Raw genomic sequence first — 26609 nt, forward strand, 5'->3', positions numbered from 1 at the left:
GCCCTAGGGGTTGCGACCTGGAGCCAGACTGCAGCTAAATCCATCACTAGGGGCCTCTGGTGAACACCCGCTGGCTCTTAGATTCTGCGCCCTGGGAAATCTCATGCTCTAGCTCCCAGTGCCATCCGTGTTGGTACTACAGAGTACCTGCTCTCCTGTATCACCTAGAGCTCCATCCGCAGCAGTCAGCCGTAGGGTCCACTACCTTGCGGTTCACTCCAGAACCCAATGGAGTGCATCTGTCACCTGGACTCAGGTGACCTGACAACCATCTTTGAAAAAAAATACAAGTTGGCTTTTATGTTTTCCATCAATATGTGAAACCACATTAAACTGCCTTGTTGCACTCCAAAACATAATATATTCTCTATTTGACATGTTCTGGCCAAATCATTACTTTAGCTGCTGCTTCAACTTATGAAGTTGATAAGGGAAAACAAGGTAAACATCTTAATTTCAAAGGTTGTTCATTGGTTATCATTTTATTATAGTAACCAAAAAAAAGTTTAACGACACACAGTTGTGTTTTAAATCTTTTATTAAAACAGAAAAACTGTTTTTAAATCAAAATATTTAAAATATTAAAATTACAGAATATTTAGCATTTTTATACATGTACAGTAGTTGTATCACAACTGAATTCCAAGCACACAGCCTAAAGAAGATGTTTTGGGTTATAATAAACACACTTAGTCACCTCATTATGATGCTGCAGCTGTCCCACGTCAGCTCTAAGGCCGAGAGCTGAGCGATCAAATGACCACTGACCCATTTCTCAGTCTGTTGAGAGCAGAGAGCGGTGACTGGTGGTCACTACTCTCTGCTCTGTTCCTCCAGCGCTCATTGGAACAGGAGAGAGGGGGGCCATCTGTCAATCAGGAAGCTGGGTGAACCCCAACAATATGGTTGGGGTCCTTCCAGAGCCTGGAGTGGCTCTGTGATGTCAGCTGAGAGTGGGCAATAGCTTGCTATTAGCTGACTCTGGGTCACAGGAGAATAAAAGTAAGTGCACTTCTGTGACCTACAGGAGAAGTATGACCAAAAAAAAGATTTGGCCATACTTTTAATGTAATGTTCAAATGCATTATCTAGAGCACTTTTACCTTCAAAAGGATTAATAACTCTTTCTTTCCTGATCTGATATATACAAAGCCCTACCAAACATAAGTGTCAGGTTAGTGACCTAACTTTTGTCTGCTGCAGCAATACATCATATGAAACAAAAAAAAAATATCAAACAATATAAAATGCAAATTTTTATTTTAGTATTTCATGTAAAATCGTTCAGTGTTCATATCTGGAAAAAATCCAGTTTCCCACTAATTAGTAAATATATATATATATATATATATATATATATATATATATATATATATATATATATATATACATAGTTATTATTATATGTTATAAAGGATCAAGTAAAAATAGAAGTCTACAAATTACAGGCTTGGGTGTATTTATAGACAAAAAGGCAGATTTTTCTATTTTATTTAATTTTTTTTTACTGAAGAATGCATGGCACTTGTTTATTCACCTGTGTGCATAGGCACATTACAATTAATGGGCTGTATTTTAGCTCAGTAAAAAAATAAGCTATACTTAGCTTTTTCAAGCTGCAGTGTGCAAGAGGCCTTAGGTCCCTAACTTACATTCATACATACTAGGGCTAATTTAGACAGGAGCCAATTGAACACCTTATAGTGTAAGCTCCTTAAAGGGCAGGGACTGATGTGAATGTAAATTACTGTTTAAATTGGCAGACCTATATAAGTATCTGTAATAAATAGAGTAAAATAAAGTAACTGTAGTGTGGGAGGAAATCCATGCAGGCACAAGGAGAACATGCAAACTCTGTGCAGGTAGTGCAATGGTTTAGATTCTAACTGAATACCCTAGTGCTGCAAGACTGAAGTGCTAACCACTTTGTGCTGTCCCGATTAACTATATTTTCACGGTAATGTATTTCGGGTAGGTATCCCCTTTCTCCACACCATAGATAAGCCATTTTATTTTTTTTAGACTTGTGAGTGCATTTTATTAGCCTTTTTAAACTGCCTTGACATTTACTGCTACACTATGTTGGTGCACTATATGCCTTTTGTATTTTGTGGGCAGAGTTAAAGTGGTTCTAAATGCTGAAGGTTTTTCACCTTCATGCATTCTATGCATGAAGGTGAAAAACCTTCTGTGTGCTGCTCGCCCCCACAGCCCCCCTAATACTCACTGATCCAGTGATGTACATGAGAGCTTCAGCTGTCCCGGGTCTCTCTCTCCTTATTGGCTGAGCCATTGGCTCCCACTGCAATCAATCACAGCCAGTGAGCCTATGAGAAGAGATTTGGGGGGTGGGGGCGAATAACCACTCTGGATGCATAGAGTGGGGATCGGGAGCGAGCACGCACCAAGTGCCCTCATAGCAAGCGATTAAGGGGAGGCACCAGGAGTGCCGATGGGGATCCAAGAAGAAGAGAATTGGGGCTACTCTGTGCAAAATGGTTGCACAGAGCAGGTAAGTATAACATGTTTGTTATTTAAAAAACAAAACAAAAATCCTTTAATAACACTTTAAATCTGAATTTTGTGAAAAACGAAAATGCTTCCTTGCAGTGGAGCATCCCTACAGTGCAAAGGTTATATTCTTGTTTGTGCCAGGGTACTAGCAGGGTGCCAGGGTACCCTCTTCTGCAGGTTCCCTCCCGGCTGTAAGACCAGCGTCCACAGCATCTTCTTCGATACGTTCCAGCACTCACATGCCCTTTATTGGATTGGAGGATGCAGAGTATCAGGTAAGTAAAGCTGCTCAGCACCTCAGACATAAACAAGTATTTAGTCTTTGCAGTATAGTACAGCCCCAATGAAAGGAAGGGAAGATTAGTACACGATATTGCTAGGGAAAGGTGGCCGGATGTATTGCAACACCTGTATGAAAGACATAAGCCCTTGACGGGTAGGGAGGTATCTCAAGGCCTCATTTTTACATATTATTGGATTGCACCTTTGCTTCATGAACACAATATAAATCCAAATGTTCTTGGACATATGAGGACATTAGGCTCACTCTTTAGATACATTGGGAATATATACAGTCTATTAGTTGGAGATAATACACATGGCCGCAAAAAACACAGTTTTTCAATTTTTGTTTATGGATCTGAAGTCCGATGTATGGTTTGTTACGGCTCCATCCACACAGCTGTGCCAAGATCTGTAAACTTACACTTCGTTCAGATCCATAAAATCGAAATAGAAAAATCTTCATCTACCTTTCTGTATTTGGAATTTATTTTACACTGTATGCATGTGCTAATGTGTACATCCATACAGCTCAACTGTACTCTATTGGTGCACAGGAGCAGAGTCCTAGCAAAGAATCCCACTAGGCGACAATAGTTGTCTGCATCCTAGCAACAACATCTGCCAGGCGGCTAATGCTGGTTGTGTCCTAGCAACCAATAGGCTGTATCAACAATGTATGCATGAACACATTACACAAATGTTACATGAGCAGAGAGGTTGGACAAGTTAAAAGGCATGATCTTGCTGCCATCAAGATCCTGTGGTTTGGATTGTAATATGAATACAGCCTAAAAATCAATTGATTTGTTTTCAATTCTGATTTAGTTTAAAAATTTGCTGGTGACCACAAGGAAAAAGAGCATTTCCATCAAAGTGAAAAACATAGGTGCTAGATGATTTGCTGGTCCTCCACTTGTTGTAGCATTCTTGGTAGTAACAGTTGTGATGGTTATGCCATTTGTGGTATTTGTGGGATTTGCGTTACTTGTTGGGGTGTTTGTGGAACTTGCGGTACTTGTAAATCTTGTAGTGCTTGTGGAACTTGTGGTATTTGAGGTACTTGCGGTACTTGTAGAACTTGTAGTGTTTGTGGAACTTGTGGTATTTGAGGTACTTGCGGTACTTGTAGAACTTGTAGTGTTTGTGGAACTTGTGGTATTTGAGGTACTTGGGGTACTTGTGGAATTTGTGCTACTTATGAAACTTGTGGTGTTTGTGGAACTTGTGGTATTTGTGGCCATTGTGGCAGCTACGGTATTTGCATTGGTAGAAGCTGTAGATGTTAAAGCAGCTGAAACAGAGAAAAAGTGAATTTACTTCATGGTGAAAATGAATTACTTTTGGTTAGCTAATATTTAAATATATTACATTTCAGCACAAAAAGTATTAAAGCCAAAATAAACCGATTTAACTGTTCCCTAAAGAGTTACATTCAAGGAGATAACTGTCAAGGTTGCCAATGTAATTATGTCAGCTCTGAACTGAACTTTCAAGCCCACAAATGGCTGGTGCCATAGCTGATGGCAACTGCAGATTCAAAACTAAGATGGCAGCTTCCTTGGCTGTAAAGAATAGAAGAGTTTAGCTCCTCTCTAGGTCAATTATTTGGATTGAAGTCACATAACTCATTCAATTTCTTGCTTACATTTTCACACAGGAAGATATCATAGAACTGCAGTATTGTTCCACACAGCATTTTGGAGTTAGGTGCGTTCCGTTATGGGGCTAAAGAATCTCTAACCTGACATCTGCATTAGGCCAACAATCTGGAGGTCCATTTAATTTGCATATACTGTATGTGGGGTTCAAGATGGATTAGGCTTTATATAAGCAAAAAGCATACTATGTTCTCTATACTTTGTATAGGTTAGTGAAAACCTTATTGGATTTCTTTAGGATGCAACTTATCTCTAGTGTTTAAACAGGAAAAAAGTCTAAGAAATTCCCAGTTGGATGATCTCTCCTCACCCCTTATTGTAAGCACGAGAGGTTCTACCTTGTAATTTGTAGAGCTATGTTGTTCCAGCCTCCTTTTGTTCCAATATACTATTAATTTACCTCTGTTGCAGAAGTAAAAAAGCTTTCTTTATATACTAGGGCAGGAATTTGGAACGTGAAAACCGTTAGAAGGAAGTACTTCAGCAGCTGATCTCATTGACCATTTACCCCCCACCCACTGTAGTTGTACTGTGAGCGGGCGGCAGCTCCAGGCCGAGCAAGTGTCAGGTGTGCTCACCTGGGCCTTCTATATCAATATTCAGAGACCCTAGTGTTATCCTGCTGAATGAGGTTTGTTAAGGGTTTTGTAGGGGTATATGAATCTGAAGACCCTGTCATGGGGGAGAGGGTGGGGCAAACTGCTGCTGGTATGATGTACTGGTTCCTAGATGCAGCTTTTCAAATGCTCCTGTGATAATTGGATGCCAAACCATCCTGACAGGCAAAGCTCCAACACTTCCATTGCCACTGTGTCCCTCCCCCACACATTCCCATTGGTCTATCATTATAATGTGCAGTTTCACAGATCAAAAGGGATATGCAGGTGGTAGGAAGAGGTGGTGGGCTAGTTTCAACATTATCAGGAAATTATGGAGATGTGCCTGTCAGGACGGCCTGAAAATCAGCCATGATAGGATTGTTTTGTTACAAGTACCTCTAGGTTCCTGCACTTTATACATGCCGCAGTTTGTCCCTCTAAGTCTCGGTGAATAAGATGAGACTTTTCAGAAGTGAGCAAGATTTCTAAACTATTGGTAGGCCAGGTCAGAGTCTGGGAGAGTTTTCAATTTTGAAAGATAAGGACATGTTTTTAGACATTTTTAGCAACCCAGTGATTGTTCCTTGCTATGCAAGCCTTATTTTATACCTTATAAACTCTCAAATACAATTGTGGATAACTAATGGAGGAAACTTACCAAATGTCACATTATGGCTTGCTGTATATGCTCCAGTTGTGTCTCTGAATAAAGCTCTGAAAGATATGATATTGATACAGTCATTAAAACAAAATTATAATTACTCAGTAAGAAAAAAATACTGTTTCCTCCAGTTTCCTTTTTCCTTGCTTCCTCACAACTATAACCCACTAGATCCCTGTGCAAGTTAATATTTTTTGTGAGAAAGTTAGGTAAGAGCTTAGTGTAGAAGAAGCTGTTTTTTTAAATGTAATTGTATTATTCATTAGCAATACAGATAGCTCTATGATTAAACCTGAACTTTGCCACTTTGTCAATGCAGGGCAAACTAACAGGTGCTCTTTCATGTATCCACCAGCCCCTACAGCACACCCATACCTTCCTTTTGCACCCCCATAACTCTATTCAGTCAACAGAGTAAAGAAAAGTTCATGGCTCTGAATGGATTGGCAGGAGAATAAAGGAAAGGTAAGTATATGCCGGGGAGGCGTGATGGATTAAAGCAAACCTGGTGCTTTGCTCTAAATGTGAATAATTGTTTTCATAGATGACCATGAGTGTTTATACGATTGGTTCATTAAAGATGTTGCAATAAGAATGTGTAAGATGTTTTTCATCTACTACTGTAAATTCCAAGTATCCTAAACAGAGAGGTTAGTTTATTATACAATACTGTACATACAAATATTAACATACCCCCCATTATACATGTTTGGCTTTGGACCAAAATATGTGATTTAAAATTAGGGATGAGTTTTGGATTTGCTGCATGGTGGATTGGTGGTTTCAGCGAATTTATAACACAGAAAAATTTTAAAGTACCCATAATGCCCTTCTTAATCGTTCAATCATGGTTAGCAGTTAAAATGATCAATAATGTGGGCTTTACTACTTGTTAAGTGTGGGTTCACAGCAACCATTTGTACTGGAGTAGTTTAGGGAGTAGGGATAATCTCTGTAGATATACTGTAGTTATTTGTAATATGGTGCTATACTATGCTATATTGTGCAAAATCACTGAAGATTGCAATATGGTGGCCTATGTTTTCTTGTGTATACCCCTCTCACCCCATTTTCACAGTTCAAAAACCCAACAGTCGTTTATAGGACTACTGTTTTGTGTGTATCAGCAACAACAGTCGCTGTGACTTAGCTGTCGGGCCCCTTGCAGTATTTTTTATTTTGTTGTTGCTTTTTTGGTGAATTTTAAATCTTTTTTTTTATTTCATGTTTTTACATCTTTTAATTTTCTGCTAGCTTTTTTGGGGATGTATATTGTATATTTTTTTTATACATTTTCTGTTGCTAAAAGCAGCTCATTGCAGCAAGTCGCTGCATACTTGTGTGTAATGTAGTATGCACCAAAACCCTGCACATAGTGGTAGTAATTGGTGAGCATGGGCTGGTAATACTACTATGGTGACAGCACAGTAACCTGTAACTTCTCATTCTCTTCATGAATCCTTGTAACCAGCAGTCCCCCCAAAATCCCAAGAGTATATGCAATGACCCAGACTAAATGCCGCCATGCTGTCTTGTAGCTTGTTTGCCTGGGAGACAGGTCACACTGAGACTGAGAACCTTGGCATTCAGGAGGTCCTTTGTCAGGGCAGAATGGTTTGTGGCCACTTTAGGCATACCTGGCCTGGGCTTGCCTGGCAGAAATGCAGCACCAACATAAACTTTCTGATAATTGTCTCATCTGTGACACCCCCTAGCGATGGAACTCAGCATTGGCCATGCTGCAAAGGCTGCACCAGCCATAATGTGCTATCATAAATTACTGATTTGATTATGCTACATAGAATGTGGAGCTGAGGTTCTTTTCACGTCATCAATGACTCATCATTCAGGATTTGTGCAGCATTTTGGAACTTGAGGAAATTACCAAAATGGTGAGCCATGACAGGGTGGGCATTAGTGATAACATTTCTCTCAGGTTCTCCTGGAGCACACAGTGCTCGGCCTGATATGTCATAGAGCTGGCTTGCTGGTGACTTAGAGCTAGCAGAAAACTTTGCCCCTTGCCTCTATCCCTCTGAGGCGAAGGCAGCAGGAGGCCGAAGAGGAATATGAAGAGGAAAAAAGGGTTGGGGTGCAGATGTCATGGAGGAAACGAATGGGGCAGGCTTCAAGAGGGACATTTCACCTCTCCCAAACCCAGGATATTATACATGGTACCTTGGTGTCCCAAGGCTCTGTCCTGGGTCCAATTCTGTTTCAATCTCAGTGTTTGCTGACAATACAAAGCTAAGCAGGGCAAAAACCTCACAGCAGGATATAGCAACTTTACAAGAGGACTTCAGTAAAATAAAGGGTGGGCAACTACATGACAAATGAGGTTTAATGTTGAAAAATGCAATGCACTTGGGGGCTAAAAATATAAATACAAGCTACTCGCTAGGGTAAGAACTTTTGGGGGAATTCAGGATGGAAAAAGATCTGGGGGCCCTAGTAGATCACAGGTTCAGTAATGGCATGCGATGCCAAGTTGCAGTAAGCTGAATATTAGCATGCATTAAAAAAAAAGGTATTTACTCAAGAGATAAAACTATAATTCTTCCACTTTACAAGACTCTGGTCTGGCTGCATCATGAGTATGCAGTCCAGTTCTGGTAACCAGTCCTCAGGAAAAATGTGTTGGAACTAGAGAGAGTCCAGAGAAGGGCAGCAAAACTAATAAGGGGACTGGGGGACATCAGTTATGAGAAACAACTACAAACACTAAACTTATTCTCCCTGGAGAAGAGACGCTTGAGTAGATATATATTAGCACTATATAAAAACCTGAATGCTGATTCTAGCATAGGGAAAAACTATTAAGTTTCAGGGAGCTTAAAAAGACATACAGCCACTCAATGAAATTGTAAGTGGTTTAACCTTAAATTACGTAGGGGGTTATTTACTGTCCAGAGCTGTAAGGATGTGGAACTCCCTTCCGCGACCAGTGGTATCAGTGGGAAGTGTCTATAGTTTCAAAAAACTCTTAGATGGGCATCTTAGTGAATACAATATCCATGAGTATTGGAAATGGTATTGACATAAACACATAGACACACACAAACGTTGAACTGTATGGACTGTGTCTTTATTCAACCTTACTGACTATGTGACAATATGACATGGGTAGGATGAGATTATTAGGTCAGTGTTGTTCTCAGCAACACTGAGGACTTGGGATCTTTTGCTGCAGGCAATTTTTTGTGAATTAGGTTTTTTATGCTTAAAGGGGTTGTAAAGGTAATTTTTTTTTTTTTTTTAAATAACAAACATATCATACTTACCTTCACTGTGCAGCTCGTTCTGCACAGAGTGACCCCGAACCTGGTCTTCTGGGGTCCCTCGGTGGCTGTTTCAGCTCCTCCCCGCAAGCATTTACCACCTTAATGCGAGCTCCCTCGCGTGGTGGTGAGTGCTTGCGGGCGCGCTCCCGTGATACAGCCGGCGGCTATAGCCGCTCGCTGTATCACTCGGCCCCGCCCCCCGGCGCGCCGCGTCATAGGATGTGATTGACAGCAGCGCGAGCCAATGGCTGCGCTGCTTTCAATCCATCCACTGCAGCCAATCAGCGACCAGGCTGAGCTGCAATGAGGACGAGCAGCGAAGATTCGAGGCGTCAGGTAAGTAAAACGGGGGGCCTGGGGGCGGCGGTACTGTCAAAAGTTTTTTCACCTTAATGCATAGAATGCATTAAGGTGAAAAAATTTTTATCTTTACAACCCCTTTAAATGCCTGTGCAAGGACATTGGGATTTAGTTCATCAAAGAGAGGGACCACTATTGGGTAGCCATCCTATTAGATTCTTAAAAGGTAAAATTACCAATCTCCTGCCACCATCCAAACCCAAAACCCAGGGGGAACCCAAGAATGCGGCACTTTGAGCCAGTGCTGTTTAAGAACCTATTTGCTGCATTTCCTGATGATTTTAGGATCCCCACTGATGGCCAATGCGCCTCCAATCCTTTGATTTCTAACAGAAGGAGTTACAGTGGCTGCCCCAGTGCTGCTTTCCAGAGTTATTTTAAACCACCATCCTTACTACTATAGTCTACTATAGTCTACTATAGTCCATTATAGTGCACCTCTATAGTGTCTAAAATTTTCTTGCTATTCTGTGGTCTCCTAATGAATGCTTAGATAAATGTACTTTATTTGGAGTTGGAATGCTCAGCCCTTTGGACTTGGACTTGGACTTGGACTATATCTCTTACACTAAGAGCCAAGAGTTAGAAAATTAGAACCCAACCCCACCTCAATTACTCTCTGTTGCTTCCTTTTTTGTCTCCTTTTTTCTCTTCTTTTTTTTTTAATTTATTTATTTATTTTTTTTCCTTCCCCCTCCTGCCCTTTTCTCCCCATCCCGTCCCCTTTTTTTTTTTTTTGGATAGGTATTGGATAGGTTTTTCCTTTTTTCCTTTTTTATATATTTGTTCGGCCATAGGGTGCCTGAACAAATAGTAGTAGTAGTACGATATCCCCTTTTAGGGGTATATCTGCAATATAGTTGCAATACAGTTGCAGCTTGCGTGTGTGTTCTTTTTTTTTTTTTTTTTTTGGGAGAAAACTAATCCCAACTCTCCTCCTCCTTTTTTTGTTTTTTGAGAGGAGATGGGACTTAGTCGGATAAGCACTTCGTGCTTGGGTATATATATTTTTTTGTTGTTTTATGTTGGTCTTTGTCATGGTTTGTATAAGCTTGTTTCAAAAATTGCCTTAAAAATTAACATTGCTGGTACATGGTATATTGTAAAAATCTTGCTGCTTGTGAGTTACCCCAAATGGTGTTCCCCTAGTCATTTTACTTGGCCATGGCTTCCTAAACCTATATGGCCACTTCCTTAGCTGAAACCTTTTCGGTTCTTTCATGGAATGTGAGAGGTCTTAATTCTAAATTTAAACGGGCACTGTTGATGAGATATCTAAAAACCCACTCTCCACATTTTATTCTCCTACAGGAAACCCACCTCACAGGCAGCAAGGTTTTAACTCTAAAAAAACCCTGGATTCAGAGGGCCATCCATGCGACTTACTCCTCTTATGCTAGAGGGGTCTCAATCCTAATACACAAGAAATTCCCCTGTGTTATTGAGGACGTGTGCACGGACCCCCAGGGCAAGTTTGCAATGGTGGTGTTTTCACACTGGTCTCAGCGATATATAATCATAAATGTTTATATTCCTCCACCTTTTACACATGATTTATTATATAAGGTTTTGGAAAAAACAGCTCCTTTTTATCCAGCGAAATTGCTGGTGATGGGGGATTTCAACTCTACTATCTCCCCAGATTTGGACAGACCAGTCCCATCAAAAAACTATAGCTCTGAACTATCTATATGGGCACAGGCAATGGGGCTACAGGAGATATGGAGATGGAAACACCCGGCTATTAGGGCATACTCATGCTTTTCGGCCTCACATAGGACTGCCTCACGGATTGACCTAGCCTTCTCTAATTCAATCCTGTTGACGGATGTAATAGGGGCTAAATACCTACCCAGTGGGTTGTCCGATCATAGCCCACTGGTAATCGAGCTTCGCTCGCCTGCACGCCGAGATGCGGCCCTGTGGAGGCTGGGGGCACAGTGGATTTCCCACCCTGAGGTGGCTGACACTATCCCACCCAGACTAGTTGAGTTTTGGGAACTTAATGAAGGCTCCTCGACCTCACAGACGGTCTGGGACACCTTCAAGGCCTATACAAGAGGGCAATATATCTCTATTATCGCTAGTGTCAAGAAACAGCAGGGCCGGGAAACTTACAGGTTACAACAGATGGTAGAGGATCAAACATTAATCTATAGTACAGATCCTACAGCAGCTCATTCTGATGCATTAAATGCCGCCCGCAGTTCACTAAATTTACATTTAACGGAAGTTACAAGATTGGATATGCATAAAGGTAGACAGCGACTATTTGAACAGGGGGACAAGAATGGTCGTTTCCTGGCCATGTTGGCACAGCATGAATATCCATCCACAGTGGTTTCGGGCCTGCGGTCTTCAACTGGGGATAAGGTGACCTCTCAGGTAGAAATCTTACAAATGTTTAAAGCCTTTTACCAAACTCTTTATACCTCTGCTCTTCCCCCCGACTTCCAGCCAGAGATGTTGCAAAACCTTTTAGATCCACTAGCACTTGGCTGGCTGTCGAATGAGGAACGAGAATCGTTGGTACGCCCTATTTCGGCCTTAGAGGTTTTAAAAATTATACGGTCCTTCCCTTTGGGCAAGGCGCCAGGGCCGGATGGTCTTCCTATAGAATTTTATAGGGCACATGCAGCATTTTTGGCACCCATCCTGGCCCAATTATACACCCTCTGCCTATCCAAGGGTGATCTGCCCCTTTCAATGCACCAGGCCTATCTTACTTTGATCCATAAGGACCTTAAGGACCCAGAGCTATGTGCCTCATATAGGCCAATAGCCCTATTGAATAATGACCTGAAAATCTTAACCAAACTGCTGGCTACCCGTCTATATCCATTATTACCTTCGGTTATTGACTCTGATCAAACAGGATTTATGCCTAAAAGGTCAACCGACGTTAATCTTAGGAGACTCTTTACCAATATTCATGCCCAACACAATAACTCCGGTACCAGAGCTATTGCCCTACTAGATATAGAAAAGGCATTCGACACTGTGGAGTGGCCCTTTTTGTGGGAGACTCTACGTCGAATGGGTTTTCCACTACGGTTTATATCATGGTTGCAGGTGATCTATAGGTGTCCCATCTCATCGATTCGTTTGGGCTCCAGACTCTCAACTCCATTTCAACTGTTTCGGGGAACTAGACAGGGCTGCCCTCTTTCTCCGGCTCTATTTGCTCTAGCTATAGAGCCAGTTGCAGAGGCTCTCCGTACATCGCCTCATATTAAGGGACTTAGGATAGGCATGCTGGAGGAGAGAGTAGCCCTGTATGCTGACGACATGGTTTTATTTTTGGGGGACGCGGGTCCATCACTTCAGGGTGCTCTGTCACTCCTCAACACTTTCTCCATGGTAACAGGCCTCCGGGTAAACTGGCCAAAATCTACTCTATTTCCAATAGATCAAGCAGCCAAATTGACATCCTCTCCAGATAGCCCATTAAAGTGGGTTGACTCCTTTAAATATCTTGGGGTTTGTGTCTCTGCACAAGCCTCAGATTTTCTTAAATTAAACTTGGATCCGGTAGTGGGGGATATGAAAGCTAAACTCAAGGCATGGAATAATCTCCCCCTATCGGTATGGGGAAGGGTCAACTTGCTTAAAATGAAGGTCATCCCCAAATTCATATATTTATTCCGCCATTCCCCGCAGTGGATTCCTAAATCCTTCTTTACTAAACTAAACCAACGCTTTTCAGAGTTTCTCTGGGGCTCCTTACCACCGAGATATAAGTTAACTACATTAATGAGGCCATTATCGCAGGGTGGTATGGCCTTTCCAGATTGCTATAAGTACTTTTTGGCGACACAGCTGGTGACAGTGGTCTGGTGGCTAAATCCTGATAAAACCAATGTGGCCTCCGCTTTGGAGGCCACTGTGGCAGGCTCCTGGGAATCTCTTCAATACCTAATTTACAGAGGCCCATGTGCCCCACACTTATTAACTCCGTCTATGCTTACTACTTTACGGGCCTGGAAAATGGGCTTGGCTATTGAAAAACACAGCCAGATGGGAATTTCCCCTAATACACCCCTATGGCTAAACCCCAATTTACCACATTTTTACAAATCTATTGACCCCCAGATATGGACTAGATATGGTATAAAATTAATCTTACAAGTGGTGTCTTGCACCTCACTGCTTTCTTTTTGTCAGCTTTCCTCCCAGTATAATCTTCCGCAGCACTATCAGTTCCCTTATCTTCAACTTTCGCATGCTTTCGAAGCCCAATTCCCACGTTCGTCCTGTATATTAATACAGTCTAAACTGGAGACTACTCTTAGATCCGGTTGTACAAAAAAACCTATATCTCACATATATCAGCATTTAATCTATGAGTCCTTGCCTCCGTTGGACGGCCTTTTGTCCCGTTGGCAGCGTGACATTCCAGCTTTGAGTGGCGAAGATTGGGATGGTGTTTGGGACTTCCCTTTTAGTTCGCTAGTCTCTATACATGACAAGTTAGTCCAATTTAAAATAGTCCACCGGGCGTATTTCACTCCCCACAGACTTCATTTGATAAATCCTGCCCACTCCCCTAAGTGTTGGAGATGTAGCTACACCCCCGGAGATTTTTCCCATATCTTTTGGCATTGTCCAAAGATACAACAATTCTGGGGGGAGGTACTAGGCCTAATCAATAAAATTGCATCCACTAATCTACCACTGTCTATGGAGATTTGTATGTTGGGCCTTATAAAAAAATTAGTTCCTGCTGTAGCTAAACGCACGATGATTGGCTTGCTTCTATTTTACGCTAGGAAAACCATAACATTTCAATGGAAGAAGCCCTATCCCCCCACAAATGTCCAGTGGAAACGTTTGGTTAACGATAATCTTCCACTATATAAAGATACCTATCTTAATAGAGGCTGCCAATTGAAATTTAATAAGGTTTGGAGTGGGTGGCTGGAGGAAATGAACATTGCTTACTAATGTTGGACTAGCTTCAGTTACGATACCAAGAATCGACGATTAAATGTAATTCCTAGTTAATAGGTATAGGCCTTTATGGGCAGTGGGGGGGCGGCCCAAAAATTCCAAAAATCCCCTTTTCACTTACATGTTAAAATTGTATTGCATGGATGTATTCCTCTCTTTTTCTTTCCCTTTCATTTTTTTTTTTTTTTTTACCTGATGTACTTGCGATATTACCTGTACAAGCTAGACAACCAATTTGTATATGTCTTTATGTCTTTGTGTCTTATAAGGAAAATTTGAATAAAAATAAATTAAAAAAAAAAAAATGCCTGTGCAAGGACATTGGGATTTAGTTCATCAAAGAGAGGGACCACTATTGGGTAGCCATCCTATTAGATTCTTAAAAGGTAAAATTACCAATCTCCTGCCACCATCCAAACCCAAAACCCAGGGGGAACCCAAGAATGCGGCACTTTGAGCCAGTGCTGTTTAAGAACCTATTTGCTGCATTTCCTGATGATTTTAGGATCCCCACTGATGGCCAATGCGCCTCCAATCCTTTGATTTCTAACAGAAGGAGTTACAGTGGCTGCCCCAGTGCTGCTTTCCAGAGTTATTTTAAACCACAGTGTGCAACCCCAGCTGCTATTGGGTTCTTCTGGCTGGACCTTTCACAGTATATGCTTTAGTTTCTGACTTCCCTTCAGTCAGTATGCTATATGGAAGTATCTTCAGTGAAGGAGGTTGCTAAGAGTAACCCCCCTCTTATATTTAAATTAGGAATCCAAAATCCAGCAACTATTTAGCCGATCAGCTGGACGCATAGTGTACATTAGGGCACATTAATAGTTTACTGAATGTTTCTTCTCCTCACAGAAGCAAAGACTTGCATGCTTGTACTGGAATGAACAGACAACCCTAGGACAGGCTTAGGCAGACCATACATGGTGCAAATTTCTTTCTTGCAACCAGGGGTTGTAGGAAAGAAATTTGCATGATTCCCCATCAACACAGCCAGTACTGACAGGGGAATCCCTCCTGCCTAGCAATTGTCTGCTCCCATCAGGGGGCGGGTGGGGGCGAAGCCTTCCCTCCCGGGAGAAGGCATTGATTATCTCTAGCGGCTATAGCAACCGCTAGCGATAACCAAAAGAGATTACACTTGGTTCATTCAGAGATCAACTTGGTAAATTCCGTCTACCCATTAACAGTTAGAATCTTGCCCAGTTCCTGCTAACCCAGCCGAGATTTGAACCGTGTATGGCCGGCCTTAATCTCAAGAAAAAAAGTCCCAGTCATTGTAACAATTGGCTTATTGTTCTGTGAACATTTTTAGACATCAATTTCCTGGAATATCTAGTTGCACTTCATGTAAAACTTGCTGCATATCCTTGAAAATCTTTCACCACAGTTTCCCACTTTTTTATTTTTTGCTCATTGTTCATTTATATGACATCAACTGATTCTGCAGTATTTTACATTAACATTGCATCAGTCTATAGCATAGGTACCCTCTGCAGTACCTACATTTTGTTATGCTACACTTTTTATTAGACTAATTAGATTACTACATCATTCTGCATATTCAGTTTTGCAAAAAAAAAAACTGTTAAAGTGCAAAACTGAGTAACCCCAACAATGTGTACTCTCTTTACATTGAAGATGAATTCTTATTGGTCACTATTTGTTTCTGAACTTTATGTTACTGAATAAACCCTACTGATGAAAATAGCTGGTATAGAAGATGTTAACACTGGTTAAAGCTTTTATCTTTATAATAGGCTTTCCCCTTTCCAGCCTTCTGCTCCAGACCCCTATTTATACGTATATCCAGGCTGCCACTATATGAAAATACCAAAGTACCTCTGAAGGGATCAATAATATTGTGCAATGTGTAGCAAGTACATCTAAATGTAGCTCACTATAGTATGACATATGAACTATGCAAACAGTACTTTTTGTGGGAAATCCCACATTTAATACCAACAACTTACTTAAATAGGACAGAAGAATTTAGCGATGATGGTGCTGTCCAACTTGCTATAAATGAGAAGTTGCTAGATACAAAATTGTACCAAATGCCTCCAGTACAATTTGCATATCCACTTTGTAATGATGACCAGGTGCCCACAGAGGTATTGTTTATTAGAACTTGCAAGAGCACTATGCCATTTGTGGCGTTGGTTGATGCAAAAGTTACTGTGGATGAAGCACAAAGAAAACATTCTTAGTATATTTAGATATCTGTAATATATGTAATCTATGCAACAATTATTATGTGACCAGTTCAGGTTCAGATGTGAGATGAGGACCAGTCACACATACAGTACATGTGTATCTGTAAGATCAGTGTAAATCCCAGCTTCATTTGCAACAGGGATTCTACTTCTCGCTATGTGATGCAGCCCTTATTACCCTGATTCCAGGTTGTATTACTGGGTAAGCTTTGTTGCCATACCCATCTTCATAGTAGTCCAATCCTCCTAATAACATTGAATATTTTTACCTTCTTAGATGTTCCTGCAACATTTTAAAACTTTGACTGCTCTCATCCTGATGTATGTTTTTTTTTTCAAGACTATGGGTTGCACCCTCAAGCAGTTTTTCTGCTATTTTCTTTGTTAAAGCACTTTGTTTTTGTTTTATTGTCTGTGTTATGTATAAAAATGCAATAAACAGATTTTTTTAAAAAAAAAACCTTGCTTGAGTAATTACAAAAGCACTCTGTAACATTACAGGGTTATCCATTATGTTATCTTTTAAATATAATTTTGGAAAGAACTAAACAAATATATTCTAAAGACTGTAGAAATAAAAGGGCAATTACTTCATAATAAAAGTATAGTTAACAATGACTACACAACTTCATTTCTGCCCTGCCTTTTTATTATACATGTATCACACCTCTTAGGGGAAGATTACTTCTTATTAGGGGTTAAGTCATTTTACCTCCCATCGAGTACTTTGAATTGTATGCTCTCCCCCATCATAATTTGTGCATCTCCAACATTCTCTCTGACATTTCAAATGAATACTGATCAGGTGGAGGGATTATGCATAGTTGGAGTCTTGAGTGACAGTATGGTTAGAGCATAAAAAGCCATAGTAGCTACTGATCTGATCTACCAGGGAAGTCTTGGTTTAACTCAGAAGTGTACCCTTTCATATCCTAACCCTAGTACAAGATAAGTCATCATGCTGCAAGCATGACACATTTTTCTATTTAGCATTTCTTGGTGGAATGGTTGATGTCTTTCACTCACAGAAGAGCACATCAGAGGCCATCGAAGTTCAAAAATTTGGAGACTCTTTGGAGACCCTCTACTGGATGGAAGGAAGAATGGTTGCACCATTGATAGTCAGCTTGGCTTTCTGGCCTTCATAATTCATCTTGATTTAAAGGACTGAAGCTGATGACAATGAAGCTAATGGCAAGATAATTCATCATGCTGCAAGCATGACACATTTTTCTATTTAGCATTTCTTAGTGGAATACAGTGAGGGCGAAAAGTATTCAGACCCCCTTACATTTTTCACTCTTTGTTATATTGCAGCCATTTGCTAAAATCATTTGAGTTCATTTTTTTTCCTCATTAATGTACACACAGCACCCCACATTGACAGAAAAACACAGAATTGATGACATTTTAGCAAATTTATTAAAAAAGAAAAACTGAAATATCACATGGTCCTAAGTATTCAGACCCTTTGCTGTGACACTCATATATTTAACTCAGGTGCTGTTCATTTCTTCAGATCATCCCTGAGATGGTTCTACACCTTCATTTAAGTCCAGCTGTGTTTGATTATACTGATTGGACTTGATTAGGAAAGCCACACACCTGTCTATATAAGAGCTTACAGCTCACAGTGCATGTCAGAGCAAATGAGAATCATGAGGTCAAATGAACTGCCTGAAGAGCTCAGAGACATAATTGTGGCAAGGCACAGATCTGGCCAAGGTTACAAAAAAATTACTGCTGCACTTAAGGTTCCTAAGAGCACAGTGGCCTCCATAATCCTTAAATGGAAGACGTTTGGGACGACCAGAACCCTTCCTAGAGCTGGCCATCCGGCCAAACTGAGCTATCGGGGGAGAAGAGCATTGGTGAGAGAGGTAAAGAAGAACCCAAAGATCACTGTGGTTGAGCTCCAGAGATGCATTCGGGAGATGGGAGAAAGTTGTAGAAAGTCAACCATCACTGCAGCCCTCCACCTGGATATCCTGGACGAAAACCTTCTCCAGAGAGCTCAGGACCTCAGGCCTCAGGGCCGAAGGTTTACCTTCCAACAAGACAATGACCCTAAGCACACAGCTAAAATAACAAAGGAGTAGCTTCACAACAACTTCGTGACTGTTCTTGAATGGCCCAGCCAGAGCCCTGACTTAAACCCAATTGAGCATCTCTGGAGAGACCTAAAAATGGCTGTCCACCAATGTTTAGCATCCAACCTGACAGAACTGGAGAGGATCTGCAAGGAGGAATAGCAGAGGATCCCCAAATCCAGGTGTGAAAAACTTGTTGCATCTTTCCCAAAAAGACTCATGGCTGTATTAGATCAAAAGGGTGCTTCTACTAAATACTGAGCAAAGGGTCTGAATACTTAGAACCATGTGATATTTCAGTTTTTCTTTTTTAATAAATCTGCAAAAATGTCAACAATTCTGTGTTTTTCTGTCAATATGGGGTGCTGTGTGTACATTAATGAGGAAAAAAAATAAACTTAAATGATTTTAGCAAATGGCTGCAATATAACAAAGAGTGAAAAATTTAAGGGGGTCTGAATACTTTCTGTCCCCACTGTAGTTGGTGTCTTTAACTAACAGCAGAGGACATCAGAGGCCATTAAAGCTAAAAAATGTGGAGACCCTTATATTCTATTGAATGGAAGGAAGAATAGTTTCACCATTGAAGGCCAGCTTGGCTTTCTGCCCTTCATAATTCATATTGGTTTAACCGCTTCAGCCCCGGAAGAATTTACCCCCTTCCTGACCAGAGCACTTTTTGCGATTCGGTACTGCGTCGCTTTAACTGACAATTACGCGGTCGTGCGATGTGGCTTCCAAACAAAATTAATGTCCTTTTTTTCCCACAAATAGAGATTTCTTTTGGTGGTATTTGATCACCTCTGCGATTTTTATTTTTTGCGCTATAAACAAAATAAGAGCGACAATTTTGAAAAAAACGCATTATTTTTTACATTTTGCTATAATAAATATCCCCCAAAAATATATAAAAAAAAATTTTTTTCCTCAGTTTAGGCCGATAGGTATTCTTCAACATATTTTTGGTAAAAAAAAAAATCGCAATAAGCGTTTATTGATTGTTTTGCGCAAAAGTTATAGTGTTTACTAAATAGGGGATAGTTTTATGGCATTTTTATTAATTATTTTTTTTTTTACTAGTAATGGCGGCGATCAGTGATTTTTTATTGTGACTGCAACGTTATGGCGGACATGTCGGACATTTTTGACACATTTTTGGGACCATTGTCATTTATACAGCGATCAGTGCGATTAAAAATGCACTGATTACTGTGTAAATGACAGTAAACTATATACTACATACTAAATAAAGCATGATCTAATTTGTCCAGAAGGGGAAAAACATCATTCTTGACTCCACAAGAGGCAATTAGATATTCCCTGGATCAACTACCTCTGGTATTTTTATAAATGTTGGTATCTAGTTATATTGTGTGCATTTAGGAATGCATCCAACTATTTTGCTTAGCTTGCCAGAACTAGTTCTTGACGTGCATATATGGAAGGAGTGCTAGACCAAAAGAGAAGAGTCCAAATTTGTTTTTTGATGTTGTGTTAAACCATCATCAATAAATTAATTTAGACTCTTATCTTTTGGTCTGGTGCTCTTCCCATATACAGTGGGTATAGAAACGAATCACCCCCCCCCCCCCCCCCATTGAAATAATCACATTTTGTTGCTTTGCAGCCTGAAATGAAGACAGACACAGTTTTTGTTTTATCCAGCTGTATTTACTCAGTGCAACTTATAACACTCAAGTGATAGATATAACACCAACATGTCAGAAAACAGAATTAGTGAGTTAGAAAAAGGATCACCCCCGAATAAAAATGACTTGTAAACTCAATCAGGTGTAGCAAATCACCTTCTCGAAGGCACACAAAGCCATTTGACTTTCAACTGTGATCAGCTGTGGTCATTTTGATTAGCTCAGCATGAAAAGAGATTTCCTGGAGCATGTCAGTCCCTGAAGCAAACAATCAACTATGGGCAACAAGGCACTGCCAAAATATCTCCAGGATAAAGTTGTGGACAGGCACAAGCCAGGAGATGGATACAGAATTTTATAACTTTATCAATGCCTAGAAGCACAGTGAAGTTTAATATTAAGTGGAAGGTATTTGGTACAACACAGCACCCCCCTGGATCAGGATGTCACTCCAAAATGGATGGAAGAGCCAGGAGGAAACTGGTCAGAAAGGCTACCAAGTGGCCTTTAGCAACTCTGAAGCAGTTGCAGGAATTTATGACAAAGAGTGGTCATTGAGTGCATGTGACAACAATATCACAAATTATCCACAAATGTGGCTTCACAACAACTTCTTGACTGTTCTTGAATGGCCCAGCCAGAGCCCTGACTTAAACCCAATTGAGCATCTCTGGAGAGACCTAAAAATGGCTGTCCACCAACGTTTACCATCCAACCTGACAGAACTGGAGAGGATCTGCAAGAAGGAATGGCAGAGGATCCCCAAATCCAGGTGTGAAATGCTTGTTGCATCTTTACCAAAAAGACTCATGGCTGTATTAGATCAAAAGGGTGCTTCTACTAAATACTGAGCAAAGGTTCTGAATACTTAGGACCATGTGATATTTCAGTTTTTCTTTTTTAATAAATCTGCAAAAATGTCAACAATTCTGTGTTTTTCTGTCAATATGGGGTGCTGTGTGTACATTAATGAGGAAAAAAAAATAAACTTAAATGATTTTAGCAAATGGCTGCAATATAACAAAGAGTCCCCACTGTAGTTGGTGTCTTTAACTAACAGCAGAGGACATCAGAGGCCATTAAAGCTCAAAAATGTGGAGACCCTTATATTCTATTGGATGGAAGGAAGAATAGTTTCACCATTGAAGGCCAGCTTGGCTTTCTGCCCTTCATAATTCATATTGGTTTAACCGCTTCAGCCCCGGAAGAATTTACCCCCTTCCTGACCAGAGCACTTTTTGCGATTCGGTACTGCGTCGCTTTAACTGACAATTGCGTGGTCGTGCGACGTGGCTCCCAAACAAAATGAATGTCCTTTTTTTCCCACAAATAGAGCTTTCTTTTGGTGGTATTTGATCACCTCTGCGATTTTTATTTTTTGCGCTATAAACAAAATAAGAGCGACAATTTTGAAAAAAACGCATTATTTTTTACATTTTGCTATAATAAATATCCCCCAAAAATATATAAAAAAAACAATTTTTTTTCCTCAGTTTAGGCCGATACGTATTCTTCTACATATTTTTGGTAAAAAAAAATCGCAATAAGCGTTTATTGATTGTTTTGCGCAAAAGTTATAGCATTTACTAAATAGGGGATAGTTTTATGGAATTTTTATTAATGATTTTTTTTTTTTACTAGTAATGGCGGCGATCAGCGATTTCTTATTGTGACTGCGACGTAATGGCGGACATGTCGGACATTTTTGACACATTTTTGGGACCATTGTCATTTATACAGCGATCAGTGCGATTAAAAATGCACTGATTACTGTGTAAATGACACTGGCAGTGAAGGGGTTAACCACTAGGGGGCGGGGAGGGGTTAAGTGTGTCCTAGGGGAGTGATTACTAACTGTAGGGGGATGGGCTAGCAGTGTCATTACTCTGATCACAGCTCCCGATGACAGGGAGCTGTGATCAGTGACACTTGTCACTAAGCAGAATGGGGAGATGCTGTTTACATCAGCATCTCGCCGTTTGTCCTCTCCGTGAGGCGATCGCGAGTATCCCCGCGGCGATCGAGTCCGCGGGACCCGCGACCTGACTCATGGAGTTCCCGGCCTGCGCACACGCAATGGCACGGCGGGGAATTCAAATGGACGTACAGGTACGCCCATTTGCCCAGCTGTGCCATTCTGCCAACGTACATCGTCGTGCGCCGGTCGGGAACAGGTTACAGGACTCACGCTAATGACAACTACAGCAATGAGATTGCAATGGATTCAGAATAACAATCACTCTGATTTCTAAACTTTTTCCATATCCCCTCTTAGACAACTGTCACAGAACAGGTGTCCCTTTATTCTTATTCCAGGTACAACTGCAAATTTTTGCATTACCCATTACTTTCTGTCTCAGTAACAATGGTCACCATGACAAATAAAGAGGGTTACCTTATGGGTCAACAGACAGCAATCCAAACCTATAGAAGAGGCAAAGGGTAATGCCCCGTACACACAGTCGGAATTTCCGACGGAAAATGTTCGATGGGAGCTTGTTGTCAGAAATTCCGACCGTGTGTAGGCTCCATCGGACATTTTCCATCGGAATTTCCGTCACACAAAATTTGAGATCTGGATCTCAAATTTTCCGACAAGAAAATCCATTGTCGTAAATTCTGACCATGTGTACACAATTCCGACGCAGAAAGTTCCACGCATGCTTGGAATCAAACAGAAGAGCCGCACTGGCTATTGAACTTCATTTTTCTCATCTCGTCATACGAGCTGTATGTCACCGCGTTCTTGATGTTCGGAATTTCCAACAAGATTTGTGTGACCGTGTGTATGCAAGACAAGTTTGAGCCAACATCCGTCTGAAATAAATCCATGGATTTAGTTGTCGGAATGTCCGATCGTGTGTACGGGGCAATAGGGTGCCGGTGCACTTTACAGAATAATTTTATTATTAGTTGCGTTTAACAAAAAGGCAATTTTCTATCCAATGCAACACATAATACACATACTGTATAAGTGCTCTTATCCTTTACCTTTTCTCTACATTGTTAGACAAATCTATTCAAAGCTCCATTAATGCTGCCTGGGGATCAGCACATACCACTTCATCATATAATAAGCAATAAAAACCTGACAGGGATTTGAACACTTCCACACTCTATCCAAAATGGTCCGTTTACTGCCCGTAGACTAACATGATGCTTCCAGTAAGGTCTGCCTAAAAAATTGACAGACAGACCTGATCGGAAAGCCTGCGTGAAAGGACCCTAAGTGGGATAAAAACAACTAAAAAACACAAAGATTACTTTTGTTATACCTAGATCAAAGACAAGCAATTCACCATTTAACATATAGACCAAGCTTCACTAGCCTGTGAGCCAAACAAAAAAATCTGTGTGTGTATGGCCAGCTTTAAAGTCCTTCACACTATGTGTGGTAACTGATTTTTTTTTTTTGTACCTGATTAATGCTAGTTAATGCAAGGGCACATGGAAAACATTCTCAGCACCCTGTGTGCCCCATCCACACCTTAACATTGGGGTGATATGTGATATGGTGTGAACAATTGCAGACATGCTGTATTTTACAACAGCGTATCAGAAGGCACTAAAGGTCACTGTGCAGTGGTGTGGGGACTTAAATGGAGTGTAACTTTGTACGCTCTCAATAAAGTTAAAAAAATGTAAACAGCTCATTGCACCACCCCTCAAAATGAAAAACATTTTGTTAGCCTACCTCAGGCATTATCTGTGTGACCTATTAAATCATCATCAGAAAGGTTTACACACAATGTTATTTTCAAAGTTTTAAAGCAAACCTATAGTAAAAGAAAATATGCAGGTGCTATTGCCAACGTCTTTTGAAAAATGTGTATTATGAATGTCATGGAGATACAACGGCTTCAAACATTTGAGTCACTGACCAACATCAGCTATGCAGGAAAGGAGTTCTGACTTTGTAAGCAATCCAGATTAGAGAGCCAGACACTGGCATTTTTAGGGGGATGTCACCAATGGCAGCCATTATATTTCTTTCAGTACAGGTTTTCTTTAAATCAAAACTAAACTCTCGCAATCAACATTAACTATTTTAATCCTTATGCTGATAGCATTAGCAGATATGAAGGACTAAAATATTTACTTGTATTAAGCTTTTTTTTTTTTTTTACATTTCTTCAGTTGCTCCTTGGTCTCTGGCCTTAACCAAACTTAGGTCATACATCCCAGGAATCTTCATGGGCATATTTTTTTTTCTTTCATCTAAGAAGGGGAGGATCGGATTTCTCAGTTAAACACACCCTCCTGTCTGCATGCCTGAGCTAAGGGCATATGGATTCTAGTAAATAAATGCTACATGAATTATCTGCCTTTACTCAAGAAGGAAATGCTAGGTGGATATTTTTTAAGAGATTTCTCAACAGGATACAGCATGGAGACATGGATGGATGGGTGGCTTTAAATATTTTTATAATAAAAATACATTAAATTGTGTTTTCAGTTAGTGGTATGCAGATGCAGTTAAGTTTCACTTTAATACATCGGAAAAATCCAGCAATGGATATTGGCAGTTCATGTGATTTGCTTTTGTAAGATCGAAGAAAAAAAATCCATGAAGTATCACTTACCTTGATAGGTAATTCCATTGGTAACACTTGATGGGGCGGTCAGTGTATAGTTATTATTAGTTGTAGTAGTGTCATTTATCGCAGGGCAGGACTGTGCATTAGCCAATGTGACAATGGCGCATAGAAGCAGAAGAGCGATAGATCTTGGGAGTGACATTCTGTGACTTGAATGAATGGTCGTCAGCATCTGTGTTTTTTTCCCCTTCTCATCCTCTTTTATAGCCAGCTGTTACAGAGATGTAAATGAACAAGGCAGGACCAGAAGTATAGATTGTTGTTTCTGTTCCACTTCCTTGTGCTGGTCATGATGAAAGATCTAATGCTTCAAATCACCTTGAAATGTCAGTGAAAATTCTTTTTTTACATAGTTTACAGATGTTAGTCAGGCTGAAAAAAGACACAAGTCTATCTAGCTCAACCAGTGGGAAAAAAAAAAAAAAACTAAGAAAGAAAACTCCATACAAACAATCCTATACCCACAGTTGCTCCAATTGAAAGGCAAAAAATCCCAATAAAGCAAGATCTAATTTGTCCAGAATGGGAAAAACATCCTTCTTGACCCCACAAGAGGCAATTGGATATTCCCTGGATCAACTACCTCTGGTATTTTTATAAATTGGTTGGTATCTAGTTATATTGTGTTCATTTAGGAATGCATCCAACTATTTTGCTCAGCTGGCCAGAACTAGTTCTTGACGCGCATATATGGAAGGAGTGCTAGAATAAAAGAGAAGAGTCCAAATTCATTCTTTGATGTGTTAAACCATCATCAAGAAATGAATTTAGACTCTTATCTTTTGGTCTGGTGCTCTTCCCATATACAGTGGGTATAGAAAGGAATCACCCTCCCCCCCTTTGAAATAATCACATTTTGTTGCTTTGCAGCCTGAAATGAAGACAGACACAGTTTTTGTTTTATCCAGCTGTATTTACTAAAGATATAACACCAACATGTCAGAAAACAGAATTACTGAGTTAGAAAAAGGATCACCCCCGCCTAAAAATGACTTGTAAACTCAATCAGGTGTAACAAATCACCTTCTCGAAGGCACACAAAGCCATTTGACTTTCAACTGTGATCAGCTGTGGTCATTTTGATTAGCTCAGCATGAAAAGAGATTTCCTGGAGCATGTCAGTCCCTGGTAGTGCAACTGAAGCAAACAATCAACTATGGGCAACAAGGCACTGCCAAAATATCTCCAGGATAAAGTTGTGGACAGGCACAAGCCAGGATATGGATACAGAATTTTATAACTTTATCAATCACAGTGAAGTTTAATATTAAGTGGAAGGTATTTGGTACAACACAGCACCCCCCTGGAACAGGACGTCACTCCAAACTGGATGAAAGAGCCAGAAGGAAACTGGTCAGAAAGGCTACCAAGAGGCCTACAGCAACTCTGAAGCAGTTGCAGGAATTTATGACAAAGAGTGGTCATGGAGTGCATGTGACAACAATATCACAAATTCTCCACAAATGTGGATTGTATGGGAAGGTTGCAAGAAAAAAAACACTCCTCAAGAAAGGCCACATGCAGTCATGACTGAGCTTTGCCAAATGCACCTTGAAGATTCTGAGGCCACATGGAAAAATGTGTTATGGTCAGATGAGACTAATAGGGCGTACACACGGTCGGACTTTGTTCGGACATTCCGACAACAAAATCCTAGGATTTTTTCCGACAGATGTTGGCTCAAACTTGTCTTGTATACACACGGTCACACAAAGTTGTCGGAAAATCTGATCGTTTTAAACGCGGTG

General features: G+C 40.5%; 1 protein-coding gene across 1 annotated transcript; it reads right to left on the reverse strand.

Annotated features, from left to right (window-relative positions):
• Positions 1-520: 520 nt before the first annotated feature.
• LOC141111083 (uncharacterized) lies at positions 521-25044 on the reverse strand. The gene is made up of 4 exons (XM_073603076.1): positions 24847-25044; positions 16282-16486; positions 5715-5770; positions 521-4090 (listed from the first exon to the last, which is right to left on the reverse strand). Exons 1-4 carry the CDS (start codon positions 25031-25033, stop codon positions 3621-3623), a joined length of 918 nt encoding a protein of 305 aa, XP_073459177.1. The 5' UTR covers positions 25034-25044; the 3' UTR covers positions 521-3620.
• Positions 25045-26609: the final 1565 nt, after the last annotated feature.

Source organism: Aquarana catesbeiana, linkage group LG10 (assembly GCF_042186555.1).
Source record: "Aquarana catesbeiana isolate 2022-GZ linkage group LG10, ASM4218655v1, whole genome shotgun sequence".
NCBI lineage: Eukaryota > Metazoa > Chordata > Amphibia > Anura > Ranidae > Aquarana > Aquarana catesbeiana.

What these genes read in the sequence shown, in the direction of transcription:
- LOC141111083 (XM_073603076.1), bottom strand. Translation starts at nt 25,033, where the DNA reads ATGCTGACGACCATTCATTCAAGTCACAGAATGTCACTCCCAAGATCT. An exon ending in CAATGGAATTACCTATCAAG is followed by an intron (nt 16,487 to 24,846) that starts GTAAGTGATACT and finishes CTTCATCCACAG; the next exon opens with TAACTTTTGCATCAACCAAC. An exon ending in AATTCTTCTGTCCTATTTAA is followed by an intron (nt 5,771 to 16,281) that starts GTAAGTTGTTGG and finishes CATATCTTTCAG; the next exon opens with AGCTTTATTCAGAGACACAA.